Consider the following 26484-nt stretch of genomic DNA (forward strand, 5'->3'; position numbering starts at 1 on the left):
ACCTGCATAGGATTGTGCCCAAAGGCTGCAATCCAATGCACGCTTTCCTGAAAGTAAGCCCCATTGAAGACAATGGGACTTACTTCCCTGAGTAGACATGCACAGACATGTGCCTCAAGAGCCCACTCGTGTGCATGCCTACTCAGAAGCATGTCCCATTGCAGTCAGTGGGCCTCACTCCCAGGTAAGTGTGGACGGGGCTGCAGCCTAAACTGACACAGAGCAGAGAGATGCTGCTGAGGCGGCGCTGCCTGGAGTGAGAACAGGCTACGCGAGCTGCGGGAGGGCGCGTGCATTGCCTGTGCTAGGATGTCACAGAGGGCGGGGGGGGCGCAGCTCTGTTGTCATAGCAACCCAGACTCCTCCCGCCTGTCAGAGGCTGCAGACTATAGACCGTGTTCTCGGGGCTAGAGCGCCCTTCGCCCGTCTTCGGAGGGGTCCGCTCTAGGACGCGTCCCCCCTCTGTGGTCCTTGCCATTCCCTCTCGGCTCTCCGTCGTCCTCTTCGGGCTCGGCTGTGGTGGCGGAGGTGGTTGTCGGGCAGGGGGTCGGACGCATCCAGAGCCATCCGCCAAAATGGTGAGCGACTCCCCGGGAGAGGGGCTCAATACCCCGAGAGGGGGGCCCGCGCTACCCGCCCGCGGCCCTATTTTGTGCCGCAGACGCGCGCTGCCTGGACGCGACCCCTTCTTTGCGCGTCCCCCGCCCGCCTCCTCCGCCCGCAGCAACAACCATTTTCAGGGCAGTGGCTCTTGGACGGGGGGCGGCGCCATTTTACCCTGGCAGGGCTCTGGTAGGGTCTTGGCACCTGTCAAGTGGGGGTCCACGTCAGCTGCCCCACAGAAGGGGGGCTGAGTCTGCGGTGCGGGCTAAGGGGGGCAGAAGGAAGCCCTAGTGGTCACCCTCTGCCCCATAAACCACTGAAGGCTTATGGGTATGGCCTCCCACCCCCTTCTCCATTATGGTGGATTGACATTGACATTAATAATACTAATGCTGATCTTGGAGGTTATGTGTGGACCAGGGACGCGGGGAGGCTCTGCCTCCCCAGGAGTCCTTCAAGAAGCACTGCCGTTGTGTGTACCAGTGACGTGCAGTGGGTGGGGAGATAGGGGAGGCTCTGCCTCCCCACTGGTGTCCTTCAAAAAGCACTGCCACCGTGTGTACCAGGGACATGTGGTGGGTGGGGAGGCTCTGTTTCCCCTCTGGAGTCCTTTGAAAAGCTGTGTGCACCAGACTGTGTGTGTACCAGGGATGTGTAGTGGGCAGGGAGGCAGGGGAGGCTCTGCCTCCCCACTGGAGTCCTTTGAAAAATGCCACCGCTGTGGATTTGTGTGTGCTGGCACACCTCCCGTGGTGGTGGCGCTTTTCAAAGGACACTAGTGGGGAGGCAGAGCCTCCCCTGTCTCCCCACCTACTACTCATTCCTGGTGTGAACCATAAAGCTAAGAGATTGGGAGACCCTTTTTAAAGTCCTACCATTCAGGTTTGCAGCAGTCATAAATCTGAAAGTGAAATCCCCCCCCCATGGGGTGTGTGTGTATGTGTGTGGATCAATGTGTTCAGCCTCACCAGAGGTTTGATACTATTGAGTAATTGTCCTCTTGTTCCCCTAGGAAAGCCTGCCTTTCTACCTGGCCTCTCAAGTCATTCATAACATTTCTGTTTCTTGGCATCCACAAAAATTGAGTGTTGGAAGAGTCAGAAAATATTTCTTTACCCAGCATGTACTTAGTCTGTGGAACTCCTTGCCACAGGATATGGTGATGGCATTTGGTCTAGATGCCTTTAAAAAAGGGAATTGTACAGACTTCTGCTCTTTTATTTCGCAGGGGAACAGTAACTGGCCCTCCTCACCCCAGCAGTGTCTTTTCCTAGTGCTTGTCTGCTGGTGTTCTTTTGCATCTTTTTAGATTGTGAGCCCTTTTGGGACAGGGAGCCATTAGGTCTTTGTTTGATTTTCTCTGTAAACCGCTTTGTGAACATTTTGTTGAAAAGCAGTTTATAAATACTGTTAATAATAATAATAATTTCTGGAGGAAAAGTCCATCGCAGCTTAGAAGCCATGATGGGTATGTGCAACCTCCTGGTTTTGGAGCTAGGCTACCTCTGAATGCCAGATGCAAGGGCAAGGCAATCGTATACAGGTAGCTTGCTGTCTTGAATGCTCCCAGAGGCATCTGGTGGGCCACTGTGAGATACAGAAAGCTGGACTAGGTGGGCCTTTGGCCTGATCCAGTGGGGCTCTTTTAAAATCTGTGATCAGTGAAAGAGGAGAGCTGGCTCTTCTGTTTATATCTGTCCAGCCGTCTATTCCAGATCTCTGTCAGTTCTCATTGCTGTAGAGAATGAGTACATCTTGTAGCTCATTTCTTCCCTTTATTTTAAATCTTCTGAAATGTACAAATTGCTTTTGTTCTTCCTCTGTGGTTCTGGTGGAAAAGGGACATGTGCCGCATTCCCCTATATCAGTGGTAAATACAGCAGTGCATATTCATTGCAGTGCTTTCAGAATCAAATAAAACTGTGTGCAAGGTAATTAAAGAGAGGCAGAATTAGAGTCATTGGAAGGAAAGGATATCTTTTTGTTCAATAAATATCTAAATTGGTTCTCTCCTATGTTAATTTTGTGCCTTGTCAGCTGTGCTTCCAGGGGTCAATCATGTGCTGCAGGCACTGCAAGAGAATGTGTAATTGGGTGAATTTCTTTTGGAGAGGGGCTAGCATTCCCCCCCCCCTCCCAGCTTTAAATAGTGGAAGAATGTTGCAGGCATTTTTAAAGATGCACAACTGCAATTCTTCCTCTGTCAAAGGGGAGTGTGAATCATGGCAGTTCTCTTGATGTTTTTAAGAGTAATATATTGACATTTTTACAGTGCTCTTCACATGCTGTCTCAGTTGTACTTAAAATAAATGTATGTGCTTACATTAAATATATGGGCTAGTAGTATGATCTCTATACTGCTGCTGGAGAAAAAGGAATGGAACTAAGAAGCTGTTGGCTTGTCTTAGGGCCCATGGCAATCATGGCTGAGGTTGCATTTGAACCAGAACCTTTCTGCTTGTGCAGCCTAATCTTTTGTGTGTTTACTCTGAGCTGTGGGGCATAAGTCCAAGTAAGTGCAGTCAGTATGCCACAACAGGGCTTGCTAATTTGTTTTGTATGTAAAGGCGTACCCCTACAGAAGAAATCTGATCCCTGGTTAATTTGTTAAGGTGTTTTCATACCTGCCAAGGCATGAGGGTATGGGAATTATGCTGATCCCCATTGTTCAATGCTTTTTAGCTTTTTTTCTTTTTCTTTTTTGAGTACTATGACTTCCAGGACAGCTGCTGTGTGCCAGAGTAAGCAGCTTGTCATACAGTCATTCCCGCAGCAAGGGAGAGGCTTCTCCAGTTGCTGCTTGGCTCCTGATATGTCTTCCACTGTGTCCTCTGTGTCTAAACTGTCCAGTTTTAAAGGGCAGGGTCCAGGCTGCCTCGCAGCTGCATCTTCCTGGAGGTGCACTACCACACCAACCATCTCCACTTCCAGAGTGCAGTGGTAGTGCCAGAGAGGGCAGTGCTTCATGATGGCCTGTGGCAGTGGTGGCATTTCATGTTCACATGCCATACTGTGAAGCACTACTGGTTTAAAGTGATTGCTGCTACTCCAAACAGCAGGTCAAGTGCTGCTGGCAGGGATGACAGTACAAAAGGACCTGTAGCATTCTTGATGTGGTACCTTCCTTCTGCTTCTAGTTTAGCTCTACAGCAGGAGTGTCAGACATAAGGCCCGGGGGCCGGATGCCTTCCCTTTTTATCTGGCCCTCAGGCTCTCAACTGCTGAACAGTTCTGAGGTGTTACCACTGAAACAGCAGCCCACATGAAAATTGGGCTTTCCCATATCTTGAAATATGATCAAGATTTGCATATTTTCTCTTCTGTCATTTGCAGTTAATAAACTATATGAGAACAAGGTGCTGATTTCTGACCATCAGTTGCTTAATGATGTCACTTTCTGCTTGATGACATCATTTCCGACCCTCAGCAGGTGCTCTGAATTCTAAGTTTGGCCCTCTGTATGAAATGAGTTTGACACCACTGCTCTATAGCATCAAACCATCTGTGGGGGAAACGGGGCCTGGGCACAGGCTTGTTTTGTTCTTTTTAAGCTATCAGACCCCAGATTATCTTGTGGCAACATTTTATATTGTTCTCTGCAGTTGTTACAGTCAGCATAGACTGCGTAGGACTTGAGTCTTCATCCAGTGACCTTGTTTGATTTTGTGCTGATGATGATTTGCCATTTGTTGCATTTTTTAGGGAAGATGTGACTTTTAAACTAAAACACTTAAAAATTAACTAAAAAAATTAACTAAATTTTGAGTAATTAATTTTTAATTAATTTAGTTAATTAACTGTGCTGGTTTGTGGAATGAGGGAAGAGAGTGAAGTTGGAACATGAAGTATATATGACAGTCTCTTTGCCCTAGTAAGGGCATAAGTTCCTAACCCTGAAAATTGTCCAGAGACATTATGGTAGGGGTAATTGGGGGGGGGGGGTTACACTGATGCCTGGAAATAATCCACAAGAAGGCAATGTTGGATGACTTTGCCTGAGCATATTCAGCCCTCACCAAAGCCTGAGTTAAGCTATTTCTGCCCACAGGTGTATTTATGTACACCTGTAGGATGGGCAGAAATGGGTTAGAAGAAACAGTACAATACTGTATTACTGCATTGTTCTCTCATGCAAAGTATCCCATAGAGATTGGGAGGTTGGTAGTCTTTCCTGACTAGTGTATTTCTGCAGGTTTTTTTGTCTCTCTAACTTATATTGTCTTGCTCTCAAAATTCAGTGTTTTTTAGCTTGAGTCGTAGGGAAAAAAATAATTTCTGAATTGCTCAGCAGGCTGCCTTTCTGCCAGCTTCCTGCCATCCGCAATTCATAATATTTCTTCCAGGAAGCAGTTTCCTGCAAATTCCCCTACTAGGACAATACTGAATTGGCAAACTAGGTTTATTCTATAAGCTTGCCTGCCTTTGTAATTCCTCATGGTAAACAACTCTATAATAACTGAAAATCCTAGTCAAAAATGAAAGTTGCCAGAGGGTGAGATTCTGAAGAGTCCTTTTTATCAATGGGCAACCTTTCAGCATTGGGAACTCTGTACCTTCAATAACTGTATAGCTGAGGAATTTTTGACAGGTGCAGTTTTTCATCTCCCTGCAGCTTTTGACGTATCAAGTAGCACTTGCTAAAATCCCCTCATCTGTACAACTATTAATAGAGCCTTTTTGTTGAAAGGTTGGATGTCACTTTGGTAGCATGTTCTTAATTTATTACTAGTGTACATTTATATACCGCCTCTCTGCATGCGCTTTTAAGGGGGCTGGCAAAATACAGTAATGGCATACAGTTTACTAGATTGGATACAAGAGGGATACAGAGGGAAGAGGAAAATAAACTACATCAGAACATAAACTGATGTTTGCTTTGGTGACGCAAGTATGTGGAATTTTGGAGTATCGCAGCTTCTTCCTCCTCACATTAATACCATGGAAACCAGCTGTTTTGATATGTGTGGTTTGAAAACCTTTTGGAGGAAAGTGTATATATATAAATCTCTTCGGGGGGGAAAGCTAGCTTTTTTTGCTTTCTTTTTCACAGGTGAATTTCACAGTAGACCAGATCCGAGCGATCATGGACAAAAAGTCCAACATCAGGAACATGTCTGTGATTGCTCATGTTGACCATGGCAAGTCAACACTTACAGACTCATTGGTGTGTAAAGCAGGTATCATAGCTTCAGCCAGAGCAGGTGAAACTCGGTTTACTGATACACGAAAAGATGAACAGGAAAGATGTATCACAATCAAGTCTACGTGAGTCTCATTAATGTTGTGTGTAATTGCTTTTGGTGCAAGCTACAAGCCAATTGAAAATGGAATGTTTTACATCATTACTGAGTTTATTTCACATATTCCAGCTTAAATTATTTTTGGATCAGGCTGTCTGAGTCCAGCAACCCAAAACTCCCAAGTTTCTTATCTATAATTGCACACATTGAAATAACTGTTTTTGTAAGAAGCTACACGTGGCTCAGATTCTAGAGGAGTAGCCATTTTAGGGCCCAATCCTATCCAATTTTCCACTGTTGGTGCGGCTATGCCAGTGGGGCATGCACTGTATCCAGTGGTGGGGAGGTAATCACAGAGGCCTCCTTAAGGTATGGGAACATTTGGGGCTGCATTACAACTGCACCGGTGCTGGAAAACTGGATAGGATTGGGCCCTTACTCTTGCAGCAAAAACAGATATGTAGTACTTGAAAGGCAAACAGATTTATTGTGATAAAACCCACTTCATTATATGCATGAAGTGCTGTTCTCATTTGGCAGTTGCCTACACTAGTACATTGGGCTCAAAAAACATGAAAACAACAACAAGCAAAAGGGTCAACATTATTAATGGTAGATTGTGCAAGAGAATAATTATGGCAACATATTGCATTTGAAGTACTGTATGCAAAGATGAAGGCTGTAGTCTCTTGCCCAGTTACAAGTAAGGCTGCAATTATCTGCACACATACTCCCAAGTAAGTCCTAATATTTCAGTTTGTCTTCCTCCCAGTAGGGTATATATTGTCTGAGTTAATGAAGACTTTCTTGCACATCAGCATGTCTAATTTAATTTGGCTTTGGGGGGGGGGCGCTAGTGTTTATTTTTCTGCTTGCATAGTCTTTATGCAGCTCTTGCAGCAGCATAACAGATTTACAAGAATAGCAACAGATCAATTTAAAAACATATTGCAACAAATTAAAAACCTATCAGCTACTTATGATATGACGGCTTACTTAGAAACTTTCTCAAAACTCTCAAGGAAGTTGACCAAACACATTTTTCTAGGGGTGGCAGTTCTAAGAGGGTGTCACCTTCACAAAGAAGGACCAGGTTCTGGTTCTGCAGACCAGGTTCTGGTTCTGCAGGTTCTCAAAGAAGGACCCCTTTGAGAACTTGTACAGTCAAAGGGCCACCACCTTGTCAAATCTTAGTGTGTATAGGGGAGCATGTTGCAATATCATTTCTACCCTTTAGACCCATTAATATTTGGGGACGTTCGAAGCTTTTAGTACATTGAATGTATTTTGGGGAAACCCTCCATCCTTCTCTTTTATAGGGCCATTTCTCTCTACTATGAGCTCTCAGAAAATGACTTGGCCTTTATTAAGCAGTCCAAAGATGGCTCCGGCTTCCTCATTAATTTAATCGACTCCCCTGGGCATGTAGACTTCTCCTCTGAAGTCACTGCAGCACTTCGTGTCACTGATGGTGCTCTCGTAGTTGTTGATTGTGTTTCAGGTAAGTGTCTTAAAACTGGGAAGCTTAATTTGCACATTAGCACTCCACTGTTTGGTAGGAGATTTAGAAGATAAGAATTTTCTGTGAATAAGCACCTGCATTTCAACAGAGCACAGGGAAAGTTAGTGGTATTGCAGTCATGGCTCCTGTACCATTTTTTTCCTGTTCCAACAACAGATTTTGCAGAAACTAGAAATGTGATCTGCAGCTGAGATTATTTGCACCGTTGTTTAGATGTGCAAGTTACAATAAAAAGAAAACTAACTCAAATTTTCCATTGTTAGAATTCTGCATGCAATATAGTGTGGTGAGCCAGTGTGTGGTAGGATGTGACCTGGCCAGGCTCAGATCCCTCCTCAGCAATGAAACTCACTGGGAGGACCTAGCCAAACTGACTTTTAATCTGTCCTCTTTCAAAGGCTGTAGTAAGACTAATTTGCCAGTGTGAGCTGTTACAATTTGTATAACTTATATAGCGTACACAACTTCAGCAGCATGTACGCCATCCAAGCCATAGCTCTGAAACCGTGGGATGCAAGAACTGATGCTGCAGCAGCTTTAAGAGTTGCTCACTATTTCAGGCTGTTGGGTGACCGACTGTTTCATTCTGCCATCTCTTCCTCTGATGTTGAGGGAGAATTCAAGGGGGCAAGCCTTTTAGCAGTCATTTCTGCCACAAAATTTTCTCTCAAAGCAGACTAGAACTCCTGGTTTATCCTCTTTCTTGCCTAGGGGTTTGTGTGCAGACTGAGACTGTCCTTCGCCAGGCAATCGCTGAGCGTATCAAGCCAGTGCTGATGATGAACAAGATGGATCGTGCTCTGCTGGAGCTGCAGCTAGACCCAGAGGAGCTTTACCAAACCTTTCAGCGCATTGTGGAAAACGTCAATGTTATAATCTCCACTTATGGAGAGGGTGAAACTGGACCCATGGGTAATATTATGGTAAAGAAAGCTTGTGTTCAGATTCAGAAACTGATCCGTTAAGTCATTCTATTTGGCACCAGTGGAGCTGCTCATTGAAATCAGTGCTGCAGCTCCTCTCTAAGCTACTCTCTTCCAGAACTACTTGGCTCCTTGGGGAAATGGCCATAGCCCAGTGGTAGCGCCTCTGCTGTGAATGCAGAAGGCCCCAGGTTCCACCCGTGTTTGCAAGAAGCAGGGCTGGGAAGGAAAAAACCTCTGCCTAGGATCTTGAAGAGACTCTGAGAATCAGTATAGATGGACCAATGGTCTGACTTTGGTATGAGGTAACTCCATATTTACAGGAGGGACCATGATCCAAAGATAGCCCATATTCATTGTAGGCAGAAGGTCCCAAATTGCATCTCCAGTTAAAAGTTCTCAAATTGCAAGGCTGAGAGAGCTTCTCTGCCAGAGAGCCATGTCTGGTCATACTACACAATACTGTAGAAGGCCCTGCAGTCTCCATATAAGGCAATTTCATTGGTATGCTAACATATGAATAGTTATTTGTGCAGGCATCTGTATTGATTCTGAGAGCCTCTTGGCTATTTCTCAGTGAAGAAGTCACACTTCCAGTTCTCACAATATATAGCTGACCCCAGAATCTTTAAAAGCTTTGATGGCCAACCCAGTATGGGTCCCACAAATGACCCAGTCTTCTGTATCCCCAAGATAATACCTGACCATGGCATAATTCCACTCCAGGTTGCCTCCAGAGCTATGCTATTGGTTCTTCCTCATCACAGGTTAAAGATGTGTATATATTGCAGTGTCTGCTAGAGTGAAACTTGTCAAAAACATTGGTCCCTTTTCCATTGTTTAAACTACAATTTAGAATGTTCCTGGGAGTGCATTTATCCTTCCCTGGCCCCTCCAGTCTAAGATTGGGTGGGGAGAAGTATGGAGTTTATTTTATTTATGCATGTTAAATGTTTTAGGCTTTCTGTCTGGTTGCCACTCAAGAAGTACCTACCAACCACTGTAAAGGGGTTCAGTTCTGAATACGTTTATTTGTTTGTAAAACTCATGGATAGCAATGGAACATCTTTCCTAGAACCTGGATTAGGATTATCCCTTTAATGTGTTCCTTGTAATAAATGAATTTTCCTTCTGTTTGTAGATTGATCCTGTCATTGGTACTGTTGGCTTTGGCTCTGGCTTACATGGTTGGGCTTTCACTCTGAAACAGTTTGCTGAGATGTATGTAGCTAAATTTGCTGCCAAAGGTGAAAAGGCACAGCTCTCAGCAGCAGAGAGGGCGAAGAAGGTGGAAGACATGATGAAAAAGCTATGGGGAGACAAGTAAGTTGGAGCATAATATTTATGTGTAACCTTTGGTGTTGTGCATGGCAGTCACTTAAAGCAATATTTTCAATGGAGTGGTCATTTTGTTGTGATTTTTTGGTGAAATGGTACAATTTAAATTTGACTAGAACACAGGTGTGTGCTTGCATATTTAATGCTCACCTGTACTGGTTTTGATTGAACCATCACAAAAAACAAAAAAAATTATAGTACTTCAAAGACTGTCACTTTTAGGGCCCGATCCAGAGCCCTGCACGCTGGCTTGCTGGCACGTACTGTTGCAAACATGCCATAAGGCACATCTGCAACCATTACCGTGAGCCCAGCGCTGGAGCTAGCCCATCGCAAGCCTGCACTGGGCCCGCAACCCAGCAGCTTGCCTGAACTGCCGGGCAGCAGAGAGGTGAGTGGGGGCAGGGGGAGGTGTTCCAATGTGGGGGGAGGGAGCAGGACAGAGGGGTGAGACCGGTGGAGCTCGGATCCACTGGATCCTGAGCCCCATGTCTGGCCTTGTGGCAGCAGGGGAGTCCTTGATTCTGTGCTGGCTCAAGAGCCACTGCAGAATTGAGTAGCCCATTGTGAGGCTACTTCCCTTATCTGGGGGAAGGTGACAAAAGTACTTTTCCCCGAGGAGCTGCCATTGGCTGTCTGGTGTGTGTTGAATGCCATGGTTGCCATTTTGGTGCTGCGGCAGCTCGCATGCTGGGCAGCTCAGAATTAGGCTGCCTGGCTGCAATTCTGTGCATATTTACCAGGCAGTAAGCCCTCAGTAGGGCTTACTTTTAAGTAGACACGCATAGGTTTGCAGTTACTGTGGCATAAGTTTTTGTGGCTCTCACCCCACTTCATCAGATGCATTGTTATCCTCTGTATTTAAAATAAGTAAAGAGTAACCTTGTCGGTTTCATTTTGTACAAAGTCTTCAAAGCAGCCCCATGTTCAGCACATTACACTGGTTGATAGAGTGATAAGAGTGTGGGAGGGGAGCAGCTGGTTTCTTCAACAAATGAATAGACTGGGTTCAAACAAAGAAGCTAACATTAGAGTCTGTCTCTTGTTCAGTATCTCAACACTCCGCAGTACGTAACATACATCTTATTTTTATATAGGTATTTTGATCCAGCAAATGGTAAATTCAGTAAATCAGCAACTAGCCCTGATGGAAAGAAATTGCCCCGAACATTCTGCCAGCTCATCCTGGATCCCATTTTTAAGGTGAAATTATGTTGAAGAAGAAAATATTACAATATAAACTTGATATATTACAATATAAACTTGATATATCTTGGGGAACTGTTACCCTGCACATGCCCAATGTCATCTGATCTTGGAAGCTAAGCAGGGTCAGGCCTGGTTAGTACTTGGATGGGAGACCACCTGGGAATACTGGGTGCTGTAGGCTTATACCATAGTCTCTCGAGACTGAAGGTTGCCAACCAACCATATCTTGGGGTGGTGGTGGACAGGTCGATGAAAGTGTCGACCCAATGTGCGGCGGCAGTGAAGAAAGCCAATTCTATGCTTGGGATCATTAGGAAGGGTATTGAGAACAAAACGGCTAATATTATAATGCCGTTGTACAAATCTATGGTAAGGCCACACCTGGAGTATTGTGTCCAGTTCTGGTCGCCGCATCTCCAAAAAGACATAGTGGAAATGGAAAAGGTGCAAAAGAGAGCGACTAAGATGATTATGGGGCTGAAGCACCTTCCTTATGAGGAAAGGCTACGGCGTTTGGGCCTCTTCAGCCTAGAAAAGAGACGCCTGAGGGGGGACATGATCAAGACATACAAAATTATGCAGGGGATGGACAGAGTGGATAGGGAGATGCTCTTTGCACTCTCACATAATACCAGAACCAGGGGACATCACTCAAATTGAGTGTTGGGCGGGTTAGGACAGACAAAAGAAAATATTTCTTTACTCAGCGTGTGGTCGGTCTGTGGAACTCCTTGCCACAGGATGTGGTGATGGCGTCTAGCCTAGACGCCTTTAAAAGGGGATTGGACAAGTTTCTGGAGGAAAAATCCATTATGGGGTACAAGCCATGATGTGTATGCGCAACCTCCTGATTTTAGAAATGGGTTATGTCAGAATGCCAGATGCAAGGGAGGGCACCAGGATGAGGTCTCTTGTTATCTGGTGTGCTCCCTGGGGCATTTGGTGGGCCGCTGTGAGATACAGGAAGCTGGACTAGATGGGCCTATGGCCTGATCCAGTGGGGCTGTTCTTATGTTATGTTGTTATGATAGTGAATTATTTTTCTCTTTAACTCTTAGGAGAACTCAGCTACCACATTTGTTCTTCAATAGTTGGCTAATTTAAAGAGTGCTGAGTAGAGTGTAGGAACTCCAGCAGAAACTATTTCTAATTTTGCATAACTATTTGTAAGAGTGGGGAAAAAAATCTGATACCACCTTTTACCAACAGACTTTCCTAGCATGAGTATAAATGTTCTGGAGCCTGTATTTTGAAGCTTGCTGCCAAGCAGCCTGATTTTCACAGATGACTTAAGTCAGAGTTCTGGGATTTAAAGTGGTTTATACCCAGCCCTGAGTCTTACTGTACAGGTATTTAATATCTGATACTGTAGTTCTCTGACAAAATGCCATGGCCCAAGCATTATGAACCTCACAGGGCAGGCAGAATGCAAAGAGCCCTTGAATATCATTTGTGATAGGCATCCTTAATTAAAGGCTGCAACAAGAGCAGGCAATAAGATGTGCGTGGGTGCTGTTCTCCAGTATTTTGAAGAAAATGGTTTTGTTGCCTGTAGAATAAGATCAAGTGTGTTCAGTAGAGCTGCAGTCACTGAATGGAATATGGCTCTTGAAGTCACTGAGAGAAAAGTCTTACTCAGCTTGACTTTCAAGAGTCATTTCTTGGCAGCAGTTCGCTCCTCTGTTCCGGTTATCTGATGGCAAACAAACTATCCTATTCAACCTATTTTTGCGGTGCAGGTCTTTGATGCCATTATGAACTTTAAGAAGGAAGAAGCATCCAAGCTGATAGAGAAACTGGACATCAAGCTGGATGCTGAAGATCGAGAAAAGGAAGGGAAGCCACTTCTCAAGGTACTTTGAAATAGACTGGTGTGTGGGTTGTGTTTTCCCTTTATATAGCACAATGTACTTAGGGCCCAATCCTATCCAACTTTCCAGCTCCAGTGATAAGGGAGCCCCAATGCAGCCCCGTGATAAGGGAACACATGTTCCTATACCTTGAGAAGGCCCCAGTGACTGCCCCTCCACCACAGGATACAGCACCCACCCCACTGGTACAACTGCAACAGCACTGAAAAATTGGATAGGATTGGGCCCTTGGTTGAGTAGTAGAGAACGTGTTTTATTTTATCTGTTTCAATTTATAACCCACTGTATTCCACGGGCTCAGTGCAGCTTACAATATTTTTTTTTCGCTATATGTTAGCAGTCCTGCACCCAAAGGGCTAAAAGTCTTAAAGAAAAGTGGTTTAGGGGATTAAAAGAAGCCAGATGAACTCAAAATGACATTTTAATTAAAAAAAAAGACCTCGGAGCTTTGTCTTGGGTGCAGTAGAGTTCTTGGGTTGCTGTCCAAGGAGGGGGCAGGTGTGAGGTCCTGCCGAACCTTCAGGGAGGTTAAAAATGTCCCATACTAAAAGGCAAGGGGGGCATTCATCACGTAAGGGCTTTGGAATAACATGCATTACTCAAAAGAGAATGTTTCATATTTGAAGTAATTGAACAAGGAAATGAAAGGATGCTCAGAAGCTCAAACGGGATTTTTTGAACTATCCAAATGTATGCTTCCCAGGCTGTAATGCGTCGCTGGCTGCCTGCTGGAGAAGCCTTACTACAGATGATCACTATCCATCTGCCTTCCCCTGTCACTGCACAGAAGTATCGCTGTGAACTTCTATATGAGGGACCACCAGATGATGAAGCTGCAATGGGTAGGAACATAAAGCTATCAAAGGCAAAAATGTGATGGATCTGTGAGTCCCATCAACTGTCTCAGTCCTGCTAATTATATCTTTTTGAGACATTACCCACACTTTCCTTATTCGATTCATGATCCTTTCGCACAGTGGTTCTCAACCTTTAGGAGCCCGAGGACCACCGAGACAAAAATTGAAAATGGCATGGACCACATGCATCCAGGGCCTCCAAGAGGAATTTTATTGGGGCATACAATGTTTCTTTTGAGCCCCTTTCCAAAGGGAGAGGGGTGGAGAGGGGGTAAAACAAGGCAAGGGGAAAGTGGCAACAGCAGGAAAAATCTTTGGAGCCCAGGTCTACCTTGCTTCCCAATTTGGAGCCCAGGTCTACCTGCCAGCAGCTAGTGTCAGCAGCTAGGATACAGTAATACAGAAATGATTTGACAGTGTTCAGGGGTGTCAGGTATGCATTCCTTGGCCCAGCACATATGGCTTGCAGCAGCAGCAGCCACCGTGCACCTAGCATCCCATGTGGGCAGCATGTCTGGGTAAGATTGGAAAATATAAGATCCCATAAATTTCTGGGGACCCTCCTTTAGATACTGGGCCCCTTTATGACCCTGGGCCCAGATGCAAATTACCCCCTGCACTCCCTCTCATGGGCCTTGCATCCAACCATCACCCCTTCAAACACACATAAAAATTAAATTCGTAAAAATTAGAGAAGATTTATTAGAGATATATTGTTTAGAGTGAGATTTGTGGATTACTGCTTTTGTTGCTGGCTGTGGGAAGTTCATTTTCTGCCTCTCTGCCCTTTGAAGCAATCTAAGGCAATCTTTTCATTTCCTGAGACTTCATGGACCACTTCTCAGGGTCTCAAGGACCACCTGTGATCCCTGGACCACAGGTTGGGAACCAGTGCTTTAGCAAGATGCTGGCCTCCTCTTTGCAGAGACCATATAAAGCTTTAATAATAGAGAGCAAGTCCTGATAGAGGCAGGCTTGACACGCTCAACAGTCTTCAGCTGAATCATCATCATAAATCTTTATATAAGCAAGCAGGCATTTACCAAGCACCTTTTGGTGTCACCCACTTGGGCTGACCTGATGTTTGTCCAGATAGCCTCCTACCCTGATTGAGAAATGAACTTCTACTTGGATTTATTTTTCATTATAAAAATCCCACTATATCATCTTAAATACTATACAAGAGCTCACCATTTATGCCTTGTTTTGCCACAGGTGTTAAGAGCTGTGATCCAAAGGGCCCCCTGATGATGTACATCTCCAAAATGGTCCCCACATCTGACAAAGGTCGTTTCTATGCCTTTGGGCGAGTCTTCTCTGGCATTGTTTCTACAGGCCAGAAAGTTCGAATCATGGGACCAAACTATACTCCAGGAAAGAAGGAAGATCTCTACCTGAAGCCCATTCAAAGGTAAATGCAGACTCATTTTGCTTCTTTTGAAGATGAGTGCATGCAAAGAAATCACTGTTTTGAAATGCCTTTTGTATTATGGGGGGAATCTTGATAGGATGAGGTACCATCTTTTTTTTATTTGCCTTTCCTTCATACCTTTTTCAGTGCATATCCAACAGAAAAATAATAACTGAAAGGTATGGATGAGTATAAAAAAGCAATGATAGAGAATACCTTCTATGTAAAAAGGTTGAGATTTTTTAAAATACTTCCAATGATAAAATAGATATTCAAGGATTGTTACCCATCCTCTGTCTTTGTAGAACCATTTTGATGATGGGTCGTTATGTTGAGCCCATTGAGGATGTTCCTTGTGGCAACATTGTTGGTCTAGTTGGTGTTGACCAGTTTTTGGTGAAGACGGGCACCATTACCACCTTTGAACATGCCCACAACATGAGAGTGATGAAATTTAGTGTTAGTCCAGTTGTGCGTGTTGCTGTTGAAGCAAAAAACCCCGCGGACCTACCAAAACTAGTGGAAGGTCTAAAGCGTCTTGCCAAGTCTGACCCTATGGTCCAGGTGAGTGTTAGCTGTATGTTCGTGACTTAGAATTGCTGCGCTGCAACGAAGCTTGGTTGAAAGAGAGTTTTCTTTGGATAATTTCCTGATAGCGTTTGAAAGCATGCTGCTTCATGGAAGCCTCTGTAGAGTTGTCCAGAACTTGATTACATATCTCCTATATGAGTAATCCAGCCATTAAAATCTATAATCAGTGTTCCTTCAAGTTGGTCATGCTGTTCCTTCCAGCTAAGAACTGAAAGACCAATCCTGAGCTCTTTAGCGCTGGCAGTATGAGCATACTGCTGGTGCTGGGTGTCGCAAACTTGCCATAAGGCACACCTGCTGCACCCTGCACCGAGTCAGTACCAGTGCCAGTCCAGCGCCAGCCAGACGCTGCCTGGAGCTAGGTAAGAGCTCCAGGTGGCGGTGAGGGCCTTGAGGGTTGGGGCAGGAGATGTTCCAGGGCAGGGGAAGGGGAGGCCTGGGGGAGGCACTGAGGCGGGAGAGCTCCACTGGATCATGAACTCTGTGTTGGGCTGGAAGGCCCAGCACAGAATCTCTGGTCTCTGTTGGCAAAATAGCCGGTGCCTACTTGATAAGCTGCATTGCAGGGCTTGGGTCTTCCCGAAGAGACCTCTGGCAGCTGCACCCAGTGGTGGCGGCGCCTTTAGAATTGAGCTACTCATTAGTGCCTCATTGTGAAAAGAGGTGGTGGGGAAGAGCATAAGCCTGAGCCGCACACATAACCATTACACTTTTTCAAGAACAGGAATGTTGCAGGAGAGAAGGCAGCTGATACATGAGCACCATGGAGTATATTGTATTCAGAAAGAAGGTCGCATCACACAGCAGAATGAGTGAAGGAAGGATTTATTACCAAACCAGTTTTCTAGGATATGCTCTGATGCAGCAGTGCTGCTGAGGACCGATTTGGTCAGTGTGTCTTGGGTGGGAAACTGCCTGGAAATACAATCTATACTGCCTTGAGTTTCACAATAGAAAAAAAATATGGAATATAAATTGAATAAATACATTTCCAATTAATTCAGTCTCCCCTAGCTCACCCCAGATTAACTGAACTTACTCAACAATTTATGCAATTGTAGAAAAGCAACTTTCTACCCAGATTTGCTGATCATAAGAAACGGCTGTCTTCAAGCTGAAGGAAATTCTCACTTTATTTTACTTGGAAACCTGTTTATATCACTTTTCCGGTGCATTGGAGCTTGCAGTCTTCAACAGTTGAAACAGATTATTTATGATATAAGAAAATAGACCATATACTTTGCAAAACAAAGGAAGCTCTTTGGAAATAAAAATGTAAGAAATAGTAAATGAGGTGAGAATATTGTTTTGATAATTAGTGTCCCTTGAGGAAAAACGTTTTCTGAAACATTCAAGGAAACATGGAAATCCAAGTGTCCTGCAGTTAATTTCTGCCTTTCTCATCAACTGTGATAGAAATTGCACCTGTCACTGATGGGCTCCAGCAATTTTAAATACCGTTTATTGTTACCTAAAAAGTAGTTTTAATTAGTAGTTAACTACAGTTAGAATTGTTTTGGAACTTCTTTGACATAAAGGAGTTTCAGTGACTGTCTCAGCATTACTTTCCCTTTCCTTTCCCAAGAGTTAAAAATGAAAACATTTTAAAGAAATGGTTAAATAGGTCAAAAATCCATTGACTGAAATTTAGAGATTTTAAATGTTTTTAAAAACTCAAATATTTTACTTTATTCAGGTAATTGTAGTTCCTGTTCTTTTTTTTGTCCTGCAGATAGTCAAAGCAGGCCTATAAACAGCAAAACCTCTGTAGACCCTTCCACCCCTCTGGTGGGTGCTTTCTTCCTGGGCCAGGCTGAACTGCTAGAATATGCTGCATGCAGCCATTAGTTCTGAGAAGGGCTATGCACAGAACTTGTGCCTAGCAGCGTTTCCACACCTTCAACCATGCCTGTCCTCTTAGTGAATGATTTGGAATTCCTGTTGGTATTTATACCAAGTTTTCAGTATGTTAATAGAACTATTATTTAAATTAAAAAGGTTCATTTCCTAGTAGATGAAAGTAGTTGTTGTTACTTAGCTACCAACAAAAGTAACTTGATCAACCAGGCTGAACTATAGTCACACTTCCCATAACGAAGCTTCTTTTAGTGCTGATGTATTACATCACTCTTTGCCCAGTGTAATTGACAGCCATTCTAGCCAATAGGAGCAGGGCAGTAACTGTTAATTTAACTATGATTCCCTAGTGTCATTTTGCCCAGCACTCTGACTTTTAGAGAATGAATCCTCTGCACTATTAGAGGTATTGGTGTGCTTTTCATAAGGTATTTGTATTTACCATTCTACAGCAACATGAAAAAGTGTTTAATTGCTGCTCATCGCTGTCAGCTGCCTTGGATTTCCTGATGTACCACAAGTGTGGCTGAAAGAATATCAGTGGGAAAGGCAGTGGCTAATGGGAAAATCCTGACTGGAAGGGAAAAGTGCGCTTGAGTATGGTGACAGGTTATATTCTCTGTGTAGGGCAGAGGCAGCAATAGCTCTACTCCAAGCCTTGTGTGCATCTCTGCCTTTTGTCACTTCTGAACAGTCCATGAGCTCTGCTTGAATCCTGATAATTCCTGGATGGAATTTTTACATTTTTATTTTAAAAATGTATTTTTAGGGGATCTTGTGGTCTCTCCCAAGCCCTTGGGAAGGGTCAGGATGCTAATCCTAAATAAATAAGCCATTTGGTTATTTGATTTTTCTCTGTAAACCGCTTTGTGAACTTTTAGTTGAAAAGCGGTATATAAATACTGTTAATAATAATAATAATAATAATAATAATAATAATGGTAAGCATATTAGACCCAAATTTTAGATGAGCTTTTCCACTATATAAATTAGTGTGTGTTCTACAAGATGAAGAACTTGCCTCTTTCTGATTTGTGTAGTCCTGACTGAAATGCAAGCTCAGGTCATTTATTAAGGCACTAGTTTGAGTTCCTTAGTAAGTGGCACAAGCATTTTTGTTGCAGGCCTTTGCATGCTAGCACTGTGCATTTCACAGATAGGTGTTTTGCTGGAATTCCTGGGTGATAGTCGCATTACAGCCTAACTCTTTCTAGGCTGGTAATTTCTGGTAATTACTCTAGTAATTTCTGTGCAGCCATTTCAGAAATGCCTACGTTTAGTTCTCATCAAAATGTTGTTCAGGGATGTGTTCTGTTGCATAGTCTGAACCTATAAGTGTAAAGAAATGCTTTCATGTGATCAGATTCTTGTAAAGCCTTCTCTTGAAATCTGAATAACCTCACAACTAGTCTTTTGTGTTCTTTAGTGCATTATTGAGGAATCTGGAGAGCACATCATTGCGGGAGCTGGTGAGCTGCATCTAGAAATCTGCCTCAAAGATTTGGAAGAGGACCATGCCTGTATTCCAATCAAGGTATACAAATACACACTACTGGATGGGCAGTTTGGAATGTAATTGACTGATCATTAGCAAGGTGCCTTTTCAAGCAGTCAGTGAGGGAAATCTACCTGTGTGCCGGATAATTTAGTAAACCCAGTAATGCATTATGAACATTGAGCATCGTTGTGCAAGATTAATGTTGCTTCCAAAGAATTTGGTGGGTTCTGGAGCCTTATTTCTTTTGGCAAGGAAGTAAAAGGTATAAACATCAGGTAGAGGGTAAGAAGGGGTTGTGGGAGGTAGGGAAGCCCTACCTACCCATCCACCCTTCGATTATTTACTAAACTCTTGTTTTTTTTTATACTAAGTTGGAGATTTTCAACATTTAATCTCAACATTAGGTATTAGATCTTGAGCTTGCTTGCTTTATATACAAGAATGACACAGTGAATGAAATGTAACTAAAGTGAGATTTCTGTTTTTGTTGGGAGATGCCTGACTTTAAGGCCACCCAGAAGGTTCTGCTTTTGATATGGAATGTCTGATTTTGGTACCGTATGTGTAGTGGGGAAGAGGGGGAGTTGATGATACATTGGGACACTTTCTCTTCTTTCATTCCAGATTGAAATGAGAAATGTAGATTGTGCAGCTGAGTAGTATAGATTGATTTTAGCATAAGGTAGGCATCACTGGGATGTCAGACTGTATTTATTTGACTGGTGTTGCCATTTTGCAGAAATCGGACCCTGTAGTATCTTATCGAGAGACAGTCTGTGAAGAGTCTAACCAGATGTGCTTGTCCAAATCCCCCAATAAGCACAATCGCCTGTACATGAAAGCCCGACCTTTCCCTGATGGGCTAGCGGAAGATATCGACAAAGGCGATGTCAGTGCCCGCCAAGAGCTGAAGCAACGAGCTCGATACCTGGCAGAGAAGTATGAGTGGGATGTATCTGAAGCCCGGAAGATCTGGTGCTTTGGACCTGATGGGACAGGCCCCAATATTTTGGTTGACATCACCAAAGGTGTCCAGTATCTCAATGAAATCAAAGACAGTGTGGTGGCAGGATTCCAGTGGGCAACCAAAGAGGTAGGTCTGAGCCAGAATTCATGCCCAAGACAACATTTCAAATGTCCTGTGAAGCAAATTAACCAGACTGACTTTTAATGAGGTATTATCCACCTGCTGTTTCCTAAAGGCTAAATGCTATCCCCAACTTCCTCTGTGAAGATTGGGGGTGGTTCTTTGGTAGGGTAGATACTTTGTATGCAGAAGGCCCCTGGTTTGTCCCCAGTAACTACAGTTTAAAAGAGGATCCGAGGTAGCAAGTCTGCAAAAGACCTCTGGATAGATATACACAAATGATCTAATGCAGCATAAGACAGCTTTGTGTGATCAATATTAAGGCATTTTTTCCATCTGTAATTGATAATAAGGTCTTAAACTCTAAACAAGGTCTTAAACTCTAAATAAACTCTAACCCCTGCTAATTGGGTAAGAGGCACTTTTTCAAGTGGGTGCTCCTCTTTTTAGCAGGGGGAGAGTAACTGGCCCACCTCACCCCAGCAGTGGCTTTTCTAGTGCCTGTCTGCTGGCATTCTTTTGCATCTTTTAGATTGTGAGCCCTTTTGGGACAGGGAGCCATTAGTTATTTGATTTTTCTCTGTAAACCGCTTTGTGAACTTTTAGTTGAAAAGTGGTATATAAATACTGTTAATAATAATAATAATAAATTTGCATTGACTTAGATTAATTAAATGTTGCCTTGAGCAATTTTACCTGCAATTCTCACTTTATTATGAATATGCGAATTGACATTTCACTGCAGTTGTTTTATGAGAACCACGACTGTTTGTGAAGTCTATGCAGTAACACGGAGAGCCCCCTCACAAAAGTTAAACTATCTTTTTTCATTCTTCTGTATTTATGCACTGTTGGCAACTTCATCAGCTGCACATGATGATTATCTTGCCAAATGAATTTACAAATGCTTTACAAGTATTACAATTTTACAGTATCACAAACATGGTATTTTTCTTCCCATTTTGATTATTCCTCTTGCAGGGTGTTCTGTGCGAGGAGAACATGCGAGGGGTTCGCTTTGACATTCATGATGTTACTCTTCATGCTGATGCCATCCATCGAGGTGGTGGGCAAATCATCCCAACTGCAAGGAGGGTCCTGTATGCCTCCGCCCTCACAGCCCAGCCCCGACTGATGGAGCCCATTTATCTTGTAGAGATCCAGGTATGTCATGGGTTGCCTTCAAGGACAGGTAGCAGTAGGAACCGATGATCCTTTTTCGGAAGTAGAGGCAGGTGTTGAGGATCATCACTCCTGGTCCTCAGAGTTCACCATCCCTCAGGCTCTGCTATAATTGTGTTCAATTCAGTGGGAAGGGAGCAAAAATAGTGTTGCTTACTTTCTGGGAACATCCTCTCAGCCTCGAGTCCCACCTCGGGCTGCTCTGATATACCTGATGGAATGATAACCTTGGGTTTGATGAAGACCTCAGGCCTTTAACCTTTGCGGTGGTGGTGGTGGTTTCTCTAATGCTTTCTGTCCATTATACCTCTTGCCATTCTTCAGGCATTTAGAACCTTTCCTGCACCAGGATGCAGGAACTAAAAAGGGATTTTTGCACATCTTCCTGTAAGTCAGCACTCCTCTTTTATGTCAGATAAGAACAGCCCCACTGGATCAGGCCGAAGGCCTATCTAATCCAGCTTCCTGTATCTCACAGCGGCCCACCAAATGCCCCAGGGAGCACACCAGATAACAAGAGACCTGCATCCTGGTGCCCTCCCTTGCATCTGGCATTCTGACATAACCCATTTCTAAAATCAGGAGGTTGCACATACACATCATGGCTTGTAACCCGTAATGGATTTTTCCTCCAGAAACTTGTCCAATCCCCTTTTAAAGGCGCCCAGGCCAGACGCCATCACCACATCCTGTGGCAAGGAGTTCCACAGACCAACCACATGCTGAGTAAAGAAATATTTTCTTATGTCTGTTCTAATTCTCCCAACACTTAATTTTAGTGGATGTCCCCTGGTTCTGGTGTTATGTGAGAGTGTAAAGAGCATCTCTCTGTCCATCCCCTGCATAATTTTGTATGTCTCAATCATGTCCCCCCTCAGGCGTCTCTTTTCTAGGCTGAAGAGGCCCAAATGCCGTAGCCTTTCCTCGTAAGGAAGGTTCCCCAGCCCAGTAATCATCTTAGTTGCTCTCTTTTGCACCTAACCAAATATAACCGAATATAGATGTAGAATACCAGCATTCAAGTGCTACCTCAACCAAGGCTGCATTGTGTTAGATCCAAAGTAAACTCTCAGTCTTGGCTACTTATTTTGAAAAGGGGATAATACATAGGACCTTCTTTATCTCCAGATTTGAATATCTGTAAATGCTGACCCTGTGGCTGGAGTGCCTACTAGACACTTCCAAAAGGCACTTCCAGTTTGCCGGCATGCCCCCTCCCTATCTATTTCATTATCTGAGGAATTCAGTATCTGTACGGCGGTGGCCCTAGAATGGATCCCCCACAGATATTGAGGGCCCACTGTAGTGACATTCCCTTTCAGGGCAAACAAACCTTATAAAATGCTTTGCAGTAAACATTCTGTATAAATTGCTAGTAATACGTATTAACAGTAGTTCTCTCAGTTCTCCTATCTCTGCCTAGGGGAGTAAGCAGCTTGCCTATGCTGACAGGATTGCTGACCCTACCACTAGGTTCTTGATTAAGTGATTTTTCAATTTCAGCTCAGCATCAATCTCTGTAGGGAATGAACCATTATGCCTCCTTTGCTTATGCTTTCTATATTTTTGAAAATGCAAAACCATTCCAAATTACAGGTGGACCCTTGTTATATGCAAGGGTTCCATTCCTGAACCCCTCACAGATACTAAATTCCATGTGATATCAAATCATGTGGATTTCAGGCTCCACTGAGCTCCAAATGCAACTGAAATCTTGCTCTGGTTGCATCCTGAGCTGTTCTGAGACCCGTGGAGGCTGCACACAGCTTCCATGGGCCTAAGAATAGCCTCTGGAGGTCCTAGAAGGGCTCTTCCTCAGAAGAGCCACCAGAGGCTTCAGGCTGGGCTGAAGGTGGCTCACTTGGGGTCCGAAAAAAATCAGCAGATAAATAGGCTCGACCTGTATAGATCATATTAAGCAGTAACATAAAATTACATTGAACCGCAAGATGTTACAAGTACAAATAGGTAAGAAAGAAGTCAAGATTGAAGAGCAGCATAGAAAATGCTGGGCTGTTATTATTTCTCAACAGTAAGACACTGAATGAATTTCCAAAGTAGGTCTATACAAATGGGGACATGAAGAGCCTTATCTGACAGCTGTGTCAGGTTTTTTCATTTTTGGATGCTTAGTGTTAATCTCTAGGACCCAGGTGTGGTCACCTTATTCCTTACCCAAATTTTCCATACTTCTGTCTTCTAATTTATAGAAAGAAATCCAGATTTCAAATTACACTTCATATTGCTTACTCTGGTAAGGATGTAGCAGCACAAAATTCAGAATTACTTGCCCATCTAATTTGACACCCAGTGTCATTGAATGACATGCTCTCATTGTAGTTGGGAGGGAGAGCCCAGTTGAAATACTTTTCAGCCATGAAGCTAACTGGATTGCTTCTGGGTAACTCACTATGCCTTAGCTAAATTATGTAACAGGGTGTTCAGAACACTGTGTGTGTGTGTGTGTGTATCTCAGCTGGCACTTTTTCTTCTTAGTGCCCAGAACAAGTGGTTGGAGGCATCTATGGGGTGCTGAACCGGAAGCGTGGCCATGTTTTTGAAGAGTCGCAAGTAGCTGGGACCCCTATGTTTGTGGTCAAAGCATATCTTCCTGTCAACGAGTCTTTTGGTAAGATTTCTTTTGACACCTCATGATCCTATCAGTTTTGTTGGAAGGTGGCCTTGAAATCTAACACACTTGAATTCTTTGGTGTTTTCCTACATAAACATTATCAGACTGATAAGAATATAAGAAGAATCCTGCTGGAGTGGACCAAGGACATGTCTAGTCCAGCAGTTACAACAGAGCCAGCAGTGATGATTCGATGGGAGAATCCAGCTGTTTGGTTGCCAGGCCATAGGTCTTCACCAGGACATTGAATAATGCTCAGAAAGAGGCAGCCAGCGTAGATGAATTTACAGGACTATGGTATAGTCATAGCCCCTAGCTCTAGCAAGCAGCCATATGTTGTATCCATTATCATTTCCAGACAAACAACCTAGATGCTACCAGTGCTGCAAACTTGTTAACATAAAAAGAGCCTCACCGGATCAGGCCAAGGGCAAGATGCAGGAGTCCAGCTCCTGCATCTCACAGTGGTCCAACGGATGCCTCTAGGAACACTAGGGGAAATATTCCCAATCTTCTTGCCACTTCCTTGCATCTGGCATTCAGAGTGCATACAATAATCATGACTTGTAACCTGTGATCAGCTTTTCCTCCATAAATCTGTCCAAACCCCGTTTAAAGGCATCCAGACCAGGTACTATCACAACATTCTGTAGCCAGGAGTTCTACAGATTAGTTTTACATGCTAGATAGATAAATATTTCCTTGACTCTTTCACCAGTCAATTGAGGGTGTCCTCTGGTTCTGGTATTGTCAGAGGGAAAAGAACTATCCATTTCATGCATAATTTTATGTCTTTGTCATGTCCCCCCCATAGATACCTGGTCTAGAAAGAAGGTATCTCCAGACTATGGGACATCCAGCCCTCAGCAACTTAAAATATTTTTCCCCAATGACATAGTTGGAGTTAACATGTACAGTTCTGTCCTCCGCACTCCTTTCCATAGGGCTAGAGTGGTGTCAGCCTGCCTAACTCTCATTTTCAGTCACTTGGGCCATATGCTTTAAGACCCTCAAATCATTATTCAACATTAACCTCACCTGTCAATAAAATTAGACTGTTCACATGTTGACTTTTCAACAATGCCATAAAATGATTGCAGTGAGGCAACTGCATCATTTTTGCACATGTGTAAACAAATAAACTGGGTTTTGCAATGGATTGGAAAAGGACAGTGTGCCATGCAACACTAGCCTTTGCCCTGTATAAAACAGATTATTTTTGGCCTGCAGAAATGTATAAAACATACGATGTGGCTGTCCTGCTGAAGAGTTTGGATACCCCTGTTCTAGACTAAGAAGCCCCAAACCTGGATAAGGTTGCCCTTCCCTTGAAGGGTCAAGGTGATACTTCCTGGATCACAGATCTCCTCATAACTTTGTCTTGTCCAGATTTAATTTCTTAGCTTTCATCTTTCAGGACTTCCATACTGTCCTTGGTCAGTGAAGAAAAGACGGACAGACAGATGGGGTGACATCTAATCCCAGCTGCCTAAATGACCTGAATGATTTGGACCCTAAGTAGTTGGATTGTTTCTCATGAAGTCACCCTAGCTGGCTCTGTTGTAGCTGCTATTACCATTAGCTAAAGCAGTGGTTCTCAAATTTTTAGCAGTAGGACCCCCTTTTTATAATGAGAATCTGTCAGGGTCCACCAAGTGATATCATCAAGCAGTAAAATTTTTTAAAATCCTAGGCTGCAATCCTACCCGCACGTACCCAGGAGTAAGCCCCACTGACTGTCAAATCTAATCAAGTCTAATAGAAATAAAATATAGGAAAGAACGGGACCCACCTGAAATTGGTTCACAACCCAGTGGGTCCTGACCCAGTTTGAGAAACACTGAAGGGTTGGCAGTAATCATGACAGGGCTTTTTCTGTTGTAGCAACCAGGCTATACACCCCCCCCCCCCCAGCTTAAAAATTAGCAACCCAGCTCACATAAATTTCTGTTCCACTAGGCTTTGGGTTAATTGATTTGATTCTGGTTGTACTGCTGTTTTGTTGGGAGTTGTTTTTCCTTATTGCTGTGGGTCAGGTTCAGTTTCCCGTTAAGCTTGTAAGGTTCAATAGTATATTAAAAAATGAATGTAAAAGGTGCTTGAAGTGTCCTGTTATGGCAGGAGGTAGCAAACAGTAGCCTCAAATATAAAAGTCCACTTAATTCCTCCTCTTTTGTTCTTGCTTCTAGGTTTCACTGCTGACTTGCGATCCAACACTGGTGGCCAGGCTTTCCCACAGTGTGTCTTTGATCACTGGCAGATTTTGCCTGGAGACCCTTATGATGCCAGTACACGCCCCTTCCAAGTTGTGGCGGAAACACGTAAACGTAAAGGTTTGAAGGAAGGTATTCCACCTCTGGACAACTTCCTAGACAAACTGTAACTACAGCCTCAGCCAGGTTAGGGCTGTCTATGACAGTGCCCAACTTCCTCACAGAATTGGATTGCTTCACAAAGCCAGGCAGGGAAAGGGGAACTGAAAAAAAGCCAGCAGTCAGCCATTATGTCATGTTCACCTGAAGAGAAATAAAAGTATGTGTTAAACTGCTTAAAATGTGTATTTCTTTAGTATGCTGGCTGCCTCACTGCCTTGATACTATTCCAAGAACACTTGGAATTGCCCTAGACCAGGGCAGTTCAACTTCCAGCAACCTGGAGGTGTG

At 43.8% G+C, this 26484-nt stretch overlaps 1 protein-coding gene and 1 pseudogene across 1 annotated transcript; both read left to right on the forward strand.

Moving 5' to 3' along the window:
• The first annotated feature begins 392 nt into the window (after positions 1–392).
• LOC136639527 (elongation factor 2-like) lies at positions 393–26375 on the forward strand. Its single transcript, XM_066613794.1, has 15 exons — positions 393–578; positions 5654–5868; positions 7163–7344; positions 8077–8288; positions 9430–9611; positions 10724–10829; positions 12575–12688; positions 13410–13548; positions 14779–14974; positions 15280–15538; positions 18849–18956; positions 19660–20013; positions 20989–21171; positions 23686–23818; positions 26011–26375. The coding sequence occupies exons 1-15, from the start codon at positions 576–578 to the stop codon at positions 26202–26204; spliced, it is 2580 nt and encodes an 859-aa protein (XP_066469891.1). The 5' UTR covers positions 393–575; the 3' UTR covers positions 26205–26375.
• Positions 10898–11016, forward strand: LOC136642897 (5S ribosomal RNA; annotated as a pseudogene).
• Positions 26376–26484: the final 109 nt, after the last annotated feature.

Source organism: Tiliqua scincoides, chromosome 2 (genome assembly GCF_035046505.1).
Source record: "Tiliqua scincoides isolate rTilSci1 chromosome 2, rTilSci1.hap2, whole genome shotgun sequence".
Classification (NCBI taxonomy): domain Eukaryota; kingdom Metazoa; phylum Chordata; class Lepidosauria; order Squamata; family Scincidae; genus Tiliqua; species Tiliqua scincoides.

What these genes read in the sequence shown, in the direction of transcription:
- LOC136639527 (XM_066613794.1), top strand. An exon ending in AAGGGAAGCCACTTCTCAAG is followed by an intron (nt 12,689 to 13,409) that starts GTACTTTGAAAT and finishes TATGCTTCCCAG; the next exon opens with GCTGTAATGCGTCGCTGGCT. An exon ending in ATGCCTGTATTCCAATCAAG is followed by an intron (nt 18,957 to 19,659) that starts GTATACAAATAC and finishes GCCATTTTGCAG; the next exon opens with AAATCGGACCCTGTAGTATC.